The sequence below is a fragment of the Sander lucioperca genome, chromosome 11, assembly GCF_008315115.2.
Source record: "Sander lucioperca isolate FBNREF2018 chromosome 11, SLUC_FBN_1.2, whole genome shotgun sequence".
Taxonomy (NCBI): domain Eukaryota; kingdom Metazoa; phylum Chordata; class Actinopteri; order Perciformes; family Percidae; genus Sander; species Sander lucioperca.
Window position 1 is genome coordinate 3520891 of NC_050183.1, and position 14762 is coordinate 3535652.

Below are 14762 nucleotides of genomic sequence, written 5' to 3' on the forward strand. Positions count from 1 at the left end.
ATTTTTTTAATATTTTTTAAACGCTGACAAAAGTGACAAAAAAAATCGGGAAAAGTGAAAAAAAAACCCATTAAAAACATCGCCAAAGGTGACAAAAACTTGTTTAAAAAAATGACAAAAAAGTTGGGAAAAAAGTGGAGAAAAAAAATCTGAAAAGTGACAAAAAAACCCCATCAAAAACATTGCCAAAGGTGACAAAAACTTATTAAGAAAAAGCGGTAAAAAAACTTGTTAAAAAATTGACAAAAACACCATTTTTAAAAAATAAAATCAACAAAAACGTCGAGAAAAGTGTAGAAAAAGAACAAAATGCTGAAATTTCGACCCAGAAAAACACAAAGTTGCATGGTCGACGGGAAGACAACACAAGGGTTAAAGGAGTACTTTTGCTGTAGCCTAGCCGTACTGCAGTTAAACATGTAATAAAATAACAGACAAATCTATATCTAGGCCTAAAAAAGGTGTTAAATGAACATATAGTTCATATGAATTACTGATACTTATAACAGTTACTTGAATCAGCCCCAAACATACACAGTAAATCCCTTTATAAATAACCATTGTAGATCAAAGATGAAGTGTAAATCAGTAAGATGACAACGTATTTAGCAACATATTGCTTCAGGACAAAAATCATGATGGCTCAGCAGTGGGAATATTGAACACTATGAAGAAACACTGTTACATGTAGTAAGGCTCTGAAGCACCACGAGGCACAACAACTTTTTCTTCACAGTTAAAACAGGATCGTCTGCAGAGATATGCCTGCGTGTGTCATGGCATCAGCTGTTTCCACCACCCACATGAGGTCCAGCAGACAAGGAATTGGTTTTCAGAGGGATGCCTTCCTCTTTACTTGTGTCATCTAAAAAAACAACAACAATGAAAACATTGTTACTGTGCAATTGAGTTTAATGATATTAATATGATACAAATTGTATGTGTGCAAATTGTTGAAACAAGGTGTCTGTCATTGTGCGGAGGATCAATCTGATGGCCAATGCATTCCACAAGTTATTTTGTTGTAAGGGTTTCAGTTTACTTTTTGCTGCATCCATTTTCTTTACCTGCCTTATCTGCTTCTTTTAGTCAGTGATTTCCTCTCTAATTTATTTTCATCTGTACATTACCACTTGAAGATGGGCGGACACAGCAAAATATTTCTTCAATTTCTGGAAAATGTAAGTCACTGTTTTACCAAAATGCTAAATATTTTGTGGCAACATTGCATTCTGGTATATTGAGGCTAAACTGGTCTCTTCTGCTTCTTCTTTATAAAGCACTAAATGGTTTACTTACTACTTATGCTACAGTATGAACCATCCAGACCTCTCAGGTCGTCTAGGACAGGTCTGCTTTCTGTCACTAGAGGCAGAACTAAACATGAAGAAGCAGTGTTCAGTTTTTATGCACCACATATATGGAACAAACTTCCAGAAAAATGCAGGTCCGCTGCAACTCTCAGTTCTTTTAAATCAAGGCTGAAGATTTTCCTGTTTCACGCTGCCTTTTATTAAATCAAATATTAATTTCTTACACGGCACTGTAACTTTTATTGTTGTATTTCATACCTGTCTTATTCTATGTTTTCTTGTTTTTTTGTTTTCTATTCTCTTTAATTACTCTTTTTTGATTATGAAACAGGTCGAGATGCTATATAAAAACTGTGAAAGTATCAAAACGCTCAATCCACAGAAAGATGCACACAGCCTGTATTCAGAAAAGGTGCCTTTAAATGAGCTGTAAGGTTGTGGTTTTACAACTATACTATATATTTGTAGAACGTGCCAGGGGCGTAGCACAAAATTCTGGGCCCTGTAGAAAGGCATTCTCTATGGGCCCCTCCCAGCATCCACAGCTATTCATTCTAGCATCTTTTTTGGCCCTCCTCACATGAGGGCCCTGGGTACTCAGTCCTATTTCCACCCCCACTCCGACACCCCTGGAACGTGCTGCTATACAATGCTGTTATAGTCATTCCCCGGCTGCAAAGACATGCAAAGTCTCAGAGGGCGCAGATGCGGAAACGCTGACCAATCAGAGCAGACTGGGCTTTTTTGGGAGGGGGGCTTAAAGAGACAGGTGCTAAAGCGTAGCGTTTCAGACAGAGTAATACAGGTATTCAGTCAGCCAGTATGAGGAAAATAATGTGTTTTTTGAACATTAAAGCCAAAGTACAAGTATGAACCAGAAAATTAGCATAATATTAGACCCTTAATGTCTTTGTCTATCCATTTGCCTGCAGCCAGACAGGTAGGCATGCCTTTTGCCCATGTAGTGCAATCTGGGTTAGGCTCCAGTCCCCTGACAACCCTGAACATGACTAAGTTGGTGTATGGAAAGGATGAAGAAGAGTTGAAAGAATCCTGTCGGAATGGAAATGCCTGTATAGCTCAGTCAAACTGAACTTCAGGACGATGCTGCTACCTCTTTGACTGCCGGTTGAAGAGTTGTTGGCCTGACCTCTTCTCTGAGCCCAGAACAAACATTGGAATGGCCAGCAAAGTGGGTTCCCTCTATCCCTTGTATTATCTGAAAGGCAATAATAAGTGTTTAACAATTTGGCAGCTTATCTAAGGGCCTGATTGTTTAATGAATGCTCCTTTTGTTCCTGGGCCTTTGCAGCCATGCCTGGGCAGAAAAATATGTGCAGAAATGTGTGGTATTGTGAATATTGTGGATTGACCTACATAGGGAAATGTACTATAACACATCAATACAGTCTTTGTCAAATATTTCCGCAGGAACTCGCGCTGTGACAGTGCTCATTACTGAGTTTACAATGATCTACTCATAAGTAAAGGTGTTTACCATAGTATCATCATACTCATTTAGTACTTCTATGGTTCTCTTAATTAACTTTTTAAATTTCCAAACACATCACTATTTTCCAATTAGTAAAAGTGATTTTAAAAAGTGTCAAAATCTGTATTTCTTCTTGATTTTGGCACTCTAATATTTATGCACCATCAAATCTGCATTGTGCCAAGGTTAAACACACCACGGTTCAAATTTCATGTTGACAAATCCGCCCTGCTGACGTGTGCTTTACCAAAAACTTGTGGCAAAAATGTGTGTGGGCAAACGAGAAAAGCAGATTTGCATTATACTATTGATACGTGTAAAACTACTTAAAACACGGACAATGGATGTTATTACACCTGCTGTTTGAGATGCGTGTATAACTTTGCAGGCGTTTTTCTTGATGCTGAGCATTTTGGCCTCTGTCTTCGGGATGAAACAGCCGACCCATATTGTCTCTGGTGATTGTTTGTGGAACACTGAGCTAATCAGACGCTCCAGGAGTTGCGCACACTGATGCGTCTCGGCGCTCTCCTGTCTGGTGCGTATTAATCCAATCAGAGCTGGTCGGCCGATTCTGGAACGTTTCGTGCGTGTCTTTACGTCCTTCAACATCTCTTTTAAGCACAGTTCGTTGGAAGTTTTGCTGAGAAATGTCTGTCGGAAGATGAATATGATGATAGGACAGTCTATAGTTCGCTTCGCGCTGTTTGCCCTCCTCGTTGCTATTCTTTGAGCATTGCCATTGCGCGTTGGCCGCTTCTCCTTCTCCCAGTCCTCTTCCACCGGACAGGCTCTCAAATCCAAATCATTGGGCCTCGCTATTTGTGGTATTTCATTGCTTTTGACAGTCTCGGTCTTGCAGCAAATGGGGCTTGCACTTGCGGTATCGTCGTGACTGCTTAACAGAGAGGTTTGTCCGTTGCTGTCCATCGGGCTGCTGTTGTGAAACATGTCACGGATGAACTCCTGCAGTATTCCAGCGTCATTCCCGTCCACCTCTTTACTTTTACACGCATCGCTCACCAAATAAATCCTCTCTTTACCGCCGATCAAGGCTATAATCTTCTGAAACTCCCTCTCTTCTTCGGGCAGCGTGTCCTCTAGGAAGGCTGCGTCTGCCATCGCTGCGCAATTACGTCTGCGCGAATCCGTTTTATTTACAATGAGCTGTCAAGTCATTCACTACCACCTACTAAAACTTCCTCACGGTCATCAGGAACACCAGTAGGGAGGGTGGGGATAAAGACACAGCGTCGATTTCTATTGGCTGGTCAGTTTGGTGGGCGGGACTGCCATAACTGCATGGAACACATGGGCTTGTTTCAAGATAAGGAAGTTCAACTTTAATGGATAACTAAACACAAAAACAGTGATTTGAAATTAAACTGACATTAATCAAGATCATATAACAGCAGTAACATGGGCTTCAAGAAGAAAGATTTTTTCAAAATGTATTTCTCTTAAATGATCCAAGAGATTGGGGTGGACTGTGGATGATGAAATCAGGGTGCGGAGGTCACTCTCTTTATTCCCACAATTCTCATCGAAAAGAGTCCTGCCTTCCCTCCAATGTTGTAGATTCCTGACTTCTCAAAGAAAATAAGAGACAAAGAGAGGACAGTCGTAAGCACATAATTCAACACAAGAGCTTTACTTGTCTAACCTGCTTTTTCTACATAATTGTTAAAAATGGTTTCAGCGATGCTTGACTTCTTTATAAGATTGAAAATGCCTTTCACCCTTAAACTCCCCACATCAGCAGTCTGTTGAGTTCTTGAGACTCTAATCCTTTAATCCACCCATGCCTGTTCTTTAATTAAAAGGTGCTGTTAAATCTGAAATGCCACTTCATATTAAGTTCATGAATTTAAATTTAATAAGTTCATAATTAAATAACTTCAGCTGCTTAGTCTGTGTGGGATTGACTAATTGTTTACTGTTGAATGAATGATAAACAGTAAAGTCTGATCAGAACAAATACAGAGGTTTTGGCCTTTGACCTTTAGACTGGCTGAACTTTGATCAGCTAGGCGTTGTGTTTGAGGTTCGACAGAATCTCCGTGCACTTGCTTCATCATGTCATTACAATCCAACTGACTAACGAGGGTAACTGCTTCCCTGTGTATTTCATGTCTTAAATGCAAATTAAACACTGATATTCATTTAAATATTTTTTCATCAATAATGATATCATAATAATAACCAATAATCCTTCCAAACTACATACACCACCTTTCTTTTTACCGCAAGGAAAAGCTGTCGCAGCTCTCACTGACATCAAAATACATTTGACATTTTTAACAATTTGAAGCACACAATTCACATCTCTATGCCTATAAAGTTATTTAACTTACTGACCTCTTTATTCAGGGAAAGAAGGAGCTGAGGGTCAAGAAGCTCACTTGGACCACTGAGAGAGACACGGAGACCTAAACGAACTGCAAAAAAGAGGTTAAGTTCTCATATGAATTGCATTATAGCGAGTCTTGGTGGCATATCATCTTTGATCAGTTGCATCAACTGAAATTTGTTTCAGTTTGCATGTTAAATAAAGGTTAAAAATAAAACAATGTGCCAAAAAAGGCACAAACAACTGTTTTGACTGCTTATTTTCAGACCTGGGCTAAATAATTGTTGCAATATGGGTTATATTGGACTGACTGATACATTTGTGATTTTAGTCAAATATCAAGTATCAACCATTTGTCTCATTTTGTCTCTGGAATGCTGAAGAATGTTCACTATTATTTCACGTTTCTATCGTCCGACTAATTCTTCAGTAATATGTTCGTAAATAAATGAATCTTTTAACTTGGCAATACTATCCCAGAGTTTTTCACTCTGCCTTATAGAGTCGAGTCAGACCACATTTCATACCCACAGCAACACAGTGTCCTTTCTCTTAAGAATAAATCATTAGAATACAACAAAAGAAACACATAAGATCATTTCAATGGTTTTAGTGAAGAGTTTTAGTTTCCCATGATGGAGGGATGTGGGCGGCTGTGATAAACCTGCCAACATCTGACCTCGCACTCTGCTTCGTTCTTCCTTTAGGGCCACAGTTTCTATCTTTAAAGTTTCTGTATACCTGTTCAACAACATTTTTCTCTACCTTAGGTTAGGGTTGGGGTTAAAAAAACTTTTAGTAGTTTTGGCATGAAACAACCAGGTTTAAAAATAAGCAAACACCCTGAAATGTATTCTTTTGCTGCCATCTTGTGGTTAAAAATTGTGTCAGGATCATGGTCAGATTGCACTGTCTGTTCCCACCACCAAAGGTTTTACAGCAGTGCACTGTAGTGCAGTGTCTCGACCTATAGAGTGGTTTGTAAAAATGCTTTTGATTCAGTGAGTTTCACCATCAAGTGCAGCTGACAAGTTTTTTAATTCCTGCTAGAGCTGATACAACCCAGATACTGCCTTCCTCGGTGGACTAAATGTTTTAATTAAACTCAAGGATGTAGACAAACGCGAGTGCAGAATGAACTTTAAAAAAATGCTACATAGTGCATTGATACTAGAGCTGAGCGAGACAAACAACTAAACAAAACTAAATATTTGCACATAGTACTTGGTCCAGGTCAACTTATCTTCAGTTGAGATAACATTTATTGATTTCATCATGCTGTTTTGAGTTGAGTGAGGAGGTGTGGTAAAATCTCAAAACCTGTGATTTTCTTGTCTGACAACAGATTTCTGAGAGAAGCAAGATGAGAGGCAGTCAGGAACATTGGAGGCAAAACAGAGGCTTTAGTATCAGCGGAGGGAGAGCTTCTTATTCTTTGGACATTGTTTTCTGTTATGTTGGTGTCGTGTGGACTCTGCAGTGGTATTGGCAAAACTGTGGATACATTAAGAATAAGACAGGACATTTAATTATGATTTTTGTTTTGTTTTACAGTAATACAGTTAAAATGTAAAATATAATGTTTGTGTTGATGGAATACACTAAAATTAACTTGGCCTTGCTTCTTCTTCAGGCTAATAGACAGAAATGTAACCTGTAGTGAAGGAATGCTGTAAGAGATGATCCTCTGGTGACCTGGAGGCGGCTCCTCTCCCCGACCCAGACTCCCCCCAAGAACCTGAGACATTTGTTTGGTGAAGTTTAAACCAACATAATCCAATCCAATCCAATCCAACTTTATTTGTAAAGCACATTTAAAACAACCTGGTTGACCAAAGTGCTGGACATTGACATGATTTTGGACAGATTATAAACATACGAGTAACAAAAACGAACATTTAAAACAAGTAACAAACTGGAAAATGAAAATGCAGAATACAACTCTCAAGCAGGTTTAAAGGCCAATGAATAAAAGTGAGTTTTAAGTCGTGATTTAAAAATGTGAAGGCTGGGGGCCAATCTGACATGCAGAGGCAATTCATTCCACAGCCTTGGGGCCACGACTGAAAATGCTCGATCTCCCCTATTTTTGAGCCGCGTTCTAGGGACAACAAAGAGTAGCTGGTCAGCAGACCTTAATGACCTCAGAGGAGCGTGCGGCTTCAGTAGTTCAGCTATATAAGCTGGGGCTTGACCATAAAGAGCTTAAAAAACGAACAACAGAATCTTAAAATGTATTCTAAAGCAAACTGGTAGCCAATGAAGAGAGGCAAGAACAGGTGTAATGTGATCTCATTTACGAGTTCCGGTAAGGAGTCGAGCGGCAGCATTTTGAACCATTTGTAATCTGGAGAGGGAGGCCTGACTAACACCTACATATGAAGCATTACAGTAATCCAGGCGAGTTGTGATAAAAGCATGTATAACCCTTTCAAAATCAGTGAAAGATAAAAATGGCTTCAGTTTGGTAAGCAGCCTGAGTTGAAAGAAACTAGCTTTTCCAACAGAATTGATCTGCTTCTCTAGTTGAAAATCACTATCCATCTTAACACCAAGGTTAGTTACCATAGACTTGACATAGGGTGTCAGGGGACCCACGTCCAATTGGGAGGCGCCAAGAGAACTGCTGGGTCTAAATATCATGACCTCGGTTTTACTTTCATTAAAATGTAAAAAGTTTAAAGCATCCAGGCTTTAATGTCATAAAAACAATCTAACAACTTTTTAGGGAACTATCACCCTTACTTTTAATAGGCAAGTAGATCTGTGAATCATCTGCATAAAAATGGAAACTGATGTTATGCTTCTTTAAGATGGATCCAAAGGGAAGCAAATAAGGGGAGAAGAGAATCAGCCAGAAAATACAACCCTGAGGAACTCCACATGTCAGTGGTGGTGCTGTGAAGTAGAGCCACCAAAACTAACTTTGAACACTCTCTCTGATGAATATGATCTAAACCATTCTAGTGCAGTGCCTTTAATCCCCACGCTGTGCTCGAGACGAGAGATAAGAACACTGTGGTCGACAGTGTCGAATGCTGCTGTGAGATCTAAAAGCATAAGGATTGCAGAATCTCCAGAGTCTGTTGAGATTAAAATATCATTAAAAACTTGTATAAGTGCAGACTCTGTGCTATGAAATGCTTTAAAGCCAGACTGGAACACCTCAAGGATACCATGCAGATCTAAAAAAGATTGATAGAACTGCCATCTCTAAAATCTTAGATATAAAAGGAAGTTTAGAGATCGGACGATAATTTGCAAGAACTAAGGTGTCCAGATTTGGCTTTTTGATAAGAGGCTGCACCACTGCCTCTTTAAAACAAGATGTCACATAACCAGAAGTAAGACTGCTATTAATGATTGCTTGGATGTTTGGTCCAATATTGTGACACACCTCTTTAAAATGACGAGGTAGGACAATATCAGTAGGACAAATTGAAGGTTTTAAATGGGTATCAATATCATTAAGGGCCGAGAGGGATACAGGCTCAAACTTAATGAAGACTGCTGCACACACTGTGGAAATGGATGGGTCAAAGGCTGGAAATGAAATGCTAGCTCTAATGGTGGTAATCTTTTCCACAAAAAGTGGAGAAATACCACTACAGTATCTCTAATCCTATATTGGTATGGATTTTCATTGTTCAATGTAAACTGGCGCGTTTGAAACATTAGAGATTTGGTTTTAAACTTCAGATGAGAAAAAAGCAACACACTGGTAAAAAGAAGGTTCTTGATGTTAAGTCTATTTTAAGGTGACAGTAAGCAGCTTTATTAAACAACTAAGCCTGCCCTACAAATACACCTTGATATCATGATGTGATAATCATTGTAGTCCACGAGTTTTAATACCATGAAATAAAGTTTTCCCACTTTTCTATATTTTACCTTGTTTGCTTCCACTTTTTTGTGATTAACATTTCGAAGAACAACTTTCTTAAAGAAGAGAGATGTTAACTTGTTCTATTTCAGTCCAAGCTGGGTTTGGCCACAGACAGTTATGATTAGCAGTAATTGGGATGTGTTGATAACTCTAACTATATATATATATATATATATATATATATATATATATATAAATTACAATGGCTGTTGAGTATTTTTGAGTGGATTTTCTCTTTAACACTTTATGGTCATCATAGCACTTTTAGAAACTCTTTGATTGCATTGTTGTCAAATATAGTGAACAACAATGCAAATTACATGCATATAATAGATATTATTACAAAAGAAATAACTGTACTAGTGTTAACACAAAAAGTCAGTGTGGCACACAACACTGTCAAACAACAAAACAAAAGTTTGGAATTGTTTTGTTATTAATTTTACAGATTACAGTTAATTCTTATTTTAAAAGTGTAAATTGCTTACCAACAAATATGGTTCCAAGAAGTGATAAGAAAAACAAGCGACCAAAACCAGTTATGGTCCACCTTTTTGACTGCAGAGCCCCAAAACAAGCTGTCCTCTTTGTCATAGTAGAAAGCCAAATGCAGCACTGGAGAAGGATCATTACAATGTCCCAGTTTTAAAAAATACACAATAGACCAGACATGAAATAACGGGTATTACATTTCAGCCAGGTTTTGTCTCTTTATAAAGGTTGGGGGAGTGGTGGTCCAATGAGGGGAAAGATACTAAAAGGTTATGCAATTTATCTGTAATACTTAATACAAAGAAAACTTCTCATGAAAAATAGAAAAGAAAAACAGAGAACAAGATACAGTGAAAATGAGCAACAAAAATTGAAAAAACCCCCCCCATTCATTAAACACTTGGAAGAATAATATAATATGCAGTAAAGCAACAACACCAGCTCAGATTCATGTCACTGACATTAAGGATAATGTTAACTTTATGCAGTAGATATATAAAATGTACACAGACTTTAAAATGTATTAGTGTTATTGCCTTGAGTCCAAAAAATAAAAATGCTGCTTGCTGAGTTTGCAGTTATTGTCACTGCGACGGTTGACGAATGAGCCTTTGTAAACTGGAACAAGCTCATTAAGCAAACAGAACAGGTTTCTCAAGTTGTTATGACACTTCTAAACAAATCCCTGAAATGAGAACACCACACAGTGTGTTTACTGAGCAGTGTGTCTGGGTTTCAATTTTCTTTTTTTTTTTTACAACACGCTAATGCGACTATTATCTAAGTTTGCACTAGTCTTAAAACATATGAAATTATTCATGCAAGTCAAGTCAAGTCAAGTCAATTTTATTTATACAGCCCAATATCACAAATCACAAATTTGTCTCAAGAGGCTTTACAATCTGTGCAGTATACAACATCCTCTGCCCTTTGACCCTCAATTCAGATGAGGAAAAAGTCCCCAAAAAACCCCTCTGATTACATCAGATTCCTTGATATAATCTTGCTAATTCTTTGATTGATCTTGCTAATAACATTATTGCTATTATGTTTGTTACATTATGTGCTGTGATGAAGCTTAAAAAAACTTCTCTTCTTCGCCTACTTTCAAAACTTTGGAGGAATGTACTCATTGTCAGCAGGCAACATGAAAAAATGTATCCATGGACGGGGTATATTGTTTAAAATGATGATAATGATTACTGCCAGAGATAATCAGCACTGCACTCCTACACCTCACTTTATATACTGTACTGTGTGTAATGATGTGATTGCACGTGCATGTTATTGAGTTCCTCCACAAGAGGGCACTTCAGTATAAGAAGAATTATGGAGAGGGCCTATTCTATTCCTTTTACCTTTTGAAAGTTATTATTTTCTACTAATGTGTTCCTAATGCAACATTTTAAGTAGCTGTTGAATTAAGCTAATCTGACTCCGCCAGATGGATTGCTTCGCATTTGCTCGGCATATCCATCTGGGAACTTACCGTTGGAGAACTTTTGGGAAGGGGCGGAAATACTGGTTAGCTGATTGGATAAACCATCTGTCTATCGCCACCTAAACCCGCCTCAAAACCAACGCTGATTGGTCGGTTGTTTGGCGAACGGCTCCAAATTTTCTCTGTCTCAAGCAAGGGGGTAAGCTTCTCCTCGGACCGCGAACCTCCTATGGCGCCATTTTAATGCTACAAAGCGATCACCTGACGTTAGCATTCCATTGACTGCCATTCATTTTGACGTCACTTTGACAGCGAATAACTTTACATCTAAAGCGTTTAAAGACTCTATTTGTCCATTGTTTATTTCTAAAGAAACACGACAACGTATAAAAGGCTCCATTACCTTGTACCTCACATAATGGCTCCGTAGCAGATGTTTTTGTAAAAATAGGCTAACGATTGTGTCATAACCACGCGTCTTACTGTCGCATAGTAGAGGAATTACCGTACAGTACAGGAGAAGCGCGCAGGCAGTTTCGTCTCACATTAGCTGTTTAAGTGTAATTACTAATGTTAACTAGCATTTTAGTTAGCAATAATTAGCCTGTGCCTATGTTATCTCCTTACATATACCTACGTTCTCCGTCTCTGCAAGATTGGGAATGATTGAGATTTCTCTTGGCACAGCTACCAGAAGACTTTCAGACAGGTTGCTAACGTCACATTTACGTCGTCTCTCTCAGTTGGAGGCTGCGCAGTAACGCTCAGCGTTCACCGGAAAAGTGCTTCTAACGGCCTTCGCTGGTCTCCGTCCAGAGCAACGGGATCTGTTGGTCCATTCTTATATACAGTCTATGGTCTCAAGATGCCAGACTGATCTGCGAGTGGAAAACTGGAGCTCGCGAGATCAGGACGGTCTCACGAGGCTAGAATTAAGCTACTGTTCTGATAACTGTTGTGTATTTTACGCTGGATTCTGTATAGGTTACTAGATTTTTGTGTGTGTTCCAATGGGAACTTTCCGAATTGCTTCCAGAAAAAACCTCAGAGGATGATCAAGCACAGTCACAGGTTAAGCCCCTTCATAAGTAATACAGGTAAACTGGTGACAAATAAGTTGTATTACTCATAAAGTGATGACATTTGATGACAGTTTTATTATGCTGTTTTACTTTGTGAGATAGGTCGAAACCACAACTCACTGTCAGATTTTTCCATTCCTTGTCCAAAGTCGATAGTTAGACAAAATGGAAATGTTTTGTCTGCAACGTACTATACAGTATTTTTAATCAATTATCCAATCACTTAAATACCCTGCAACATTCATCTGGTTTTCCTATTTAAAAACATGGTTTCTATGTGCATTTATGTTTACCATTGTTTATGTAAAGGGAGGTTTTCATTACATTGATTACACAATACTATCACATACTTTAATGCCTTCCATAAATGATTACACAGGATTACATCCTAGACTAAATAAAACGTTACCAAACTGTTTTACAGTGAATAGCTGCAAGAAGTAGATCAGTGGGTAATGACTAAAATATTTATGTATCAAATTTTTTCCAGCCAAATGGTAGTTGCTCCTTCAGTTTCATTAATTTAACGAGCAGTTAAATAACCTGTAGATGGCAGGATTGTATAATAATTACTGTATACTATATACTGTAGTTTCTTGTCAGCAGTGGATGCTTGAGCAGACTTGTGCCCACTAGGTGGCAGAATCCTCCTACTGAGAGTGATAGTTTTACTTGTCTCCTCTAATACTCTGAGTCAAACCTTGCCTTGCCAAGTCCCTGGTACTGCTACCCAGGAAGCATCATGTCCTGCATGTTATTAAATACATCACCAATACCACAGTGCACCGAAGGACTCAATGGATGCCAGAGAGGAACAAAATATTCACTTACTATCAGCATGTCAAAACAAAACAAGTTCCTTTGGGAGAGGGAATAATGAATATGATGAATATGAGTATGTTGGATGCTCAGTGTCTGCGCCAACTCATCTTGTTTGCGGTGTCATTACTACAGGATGACATGTCACTCACAGAGAACGTCTTGGGTTTGTGTGGACACCACAGCACCATCTGTTAAAGCTTAGGGACATGGTTTAGCTGGTTAAGTTGTTGATTTGTACACTGATCGTCAGAAATGATTCAAACCGCACAGAGGTCACCGAAATTCCCTTAAAAAAGATGGCTCTTAATTTAACAGTCGACCTCGAGCGTCAGTCACACAGTGAATGTAGCGGCTGCTTGGGGAAACTTCAGGCATGCAAATGGCTAGAAGAGGAATGACAGTGGTGGATTTGCACTTGTACTTTTGCTGGTGCTGCTTCTCTAAATTCTGGGACCTTTGTCAAGATCATCCTATCCTCATCAGATGCACTTAGCCCAATGCGTCTAAGAACAGTCACCTCACCGTGCAGAAGGCACTCTCACTCACACCACGAGCACCCCTGCTAACTTGGGAGTATGACCTAGGTGGGGGCTGCACACACACGCACGCACACACACACACACACACACACACGCATAAAGTTTGGAAACAGCTATTGTTTATGTTGTTCTGTTTAGATACACATGGAGTCAGAGGTCACTTGGTCACAAGTTAACTCGTAGGTGCAGAGAATCACAGCCCTCTGGAGCACTGTTAACTAAAAGGAAAAAGAAAAAGAGAAAGCATAGCACAAGTGTACTCCAGGAGCCCTGCTACTCCTTTCTCCATCCTTTCTCCAGGGCTGAGACGTTTACAAAGCCAAACAAACGGTCCACTGTAAGCAACTTTTCCAGCCCAGTGGGCCTGGACACAGAGGACTTGTCCACAGAGAGAGACGAGGGATGGGGGGGGGGGGGGGCACAGATGGTAACACCTTGAATACGTCAGGCTAAACCCACAGTGCATGACAGGTCAGAGGGCACCAGAGTCGACAAGCTCCACAGACCCGAGTGGAAGATGAGGCGAGGTAATTAAGTTGGAATGGGCCTGTAAGATCTTTCTCGCAAAATCATCATCATCATCATCATCATCATCATCATCAACCTTTATTTACTTCTCGGGAGTACAATTGAGGGCAAGCCATCATTTTCAATGTAGCCAATAACATAAAAGAAATACACAATATAATTTAGAACACAATTTACAAATGTAATACATCTGCACATATATAAATATTCAATGCAAAGACTGTAGAAATCATTAACAATTATGAGCAATCAACATATACTAATAGTGTGAATGCTATTGAAGGGCGGGTCTGGCCGCCAGCACGTCTTTAGACACCAGCACGTGTTAAGACGTCAGCACGCCTTTAGACTTTTTTTTTTCTTTATTAACAATATTTTTATATAATATTAAAAAAAAAACACACACACACACACACACAACGGCACAGGGAGTATTGTTTCCAATTTGCACATAAAAATACAACTTAAATTTTCCGTTCATAAAAATAAATAACCAACTTAAATCATGTGGCAACGTTGTCTATAGTGCTCCTCAGGAGATGAGAAGTCTTTAAAGTGTTTTTTGTTTTTAAATACTTTACCCATTCCCCTTTTCCCGACACTGCCCTTGATTACCATGACAACCAAACCAAACAGACAACACAGAGAGCGGCCACAGTGCTTCAGAGGCGCAATCAAAAGACTTAAATAAATGCAAAAGGTGGAGAAGGTGGTCATAGCGACAAAAGAAGTAGGGTAATACAGGGAATACACGAGAAAAAAATAATACAGGGAATACACGGGGGTTTGTGTTCTTTAACTTTACCGTAGTTCTGTG

At 39.0% G+C, this 14762-nt stretch overlaps 1 protein-coding gene and 2 long non-coding RNA genes across 4 annotated transcripts; 1 reads left to right on the forward strand and 2 right to left on the reverse strand.

The window, feature by feature from the left end:
- Positions 1-281: 281 nt before the first annotated feature.
- Positions 282-4034, reverse strand: LOC116055461. Of its 2 annotated transcripts, XM_031307477.2 has the most exons (3): positions 3162-4032; positions 2428-2532; positions 282-865 (listed from the first exon to the last, which is right to left on the reverse strand). In XM_031307477.2, exons 1-3 carry the CDS (start codon positions 3925-3927, stop codon positions 783-785), a joined length of 954 nt encoding a protein of 317 aa, XP_031163337.1. In that variant the 5' UTR covers positions 3928-4032; the 3' UTR covers positions 282-782. The 2 variants fall into 2 exon arrangements, with proteins under 2 accessions (XP_031163337.1, XP_035863454.1); XM_036007561.1 differs by lacking the exon at positions 282-865 and having other exon boundaries at positions 1585-2532; positions 3162-4034.
- Positions 4035-4855: 821 nt separating this feature from the next.
- Positions 4856-6650, forward strand: LOC118496310. The gene is made up of 3 exons (XR_004898859.1): positions 4856-4911; positions 5176-5256; positions 6501-6650. It is a non-coding gene; the product is annotated as an uncharacterized LOC118496310 (long non-coding RNA).
- A 344-nt stretch (positions 6651-6994) lies between these two features.
- LOC116055415 lies at positions 6995-7513 on the reverse strand. Its single transcript, XR_004106284.2, has 3 exons — positions 7299-7513; positions 7220-7227; positions 6995-7163 (listed from the first exon to the last, which is right to left on the reverse strand). It is a non-coding gene; the product is annotated as an uncharacterized LOC116055415 (long non-coding RNA).
- Positions 7514-14762: the final 7249 nt, after the last annotated feature.

Bases quoted from the DNA above. Each gene is read 5' to 3' on its own strand.
- LOC116055461 (XM_036007561.1), bottom strand. From the start codon at position 3,927: ATGGCAGACGCAGCCTTCCTAGAGGACACGCTGCCCGAAGAAGAGAGG. The intron at 2,533-3,161 runs GTGTAATAACAT...ATTGCCTTTCAG, and splicing joins ACACGCATCTCAAACAGCAG to ATAATACAAGGGATAGAGGG.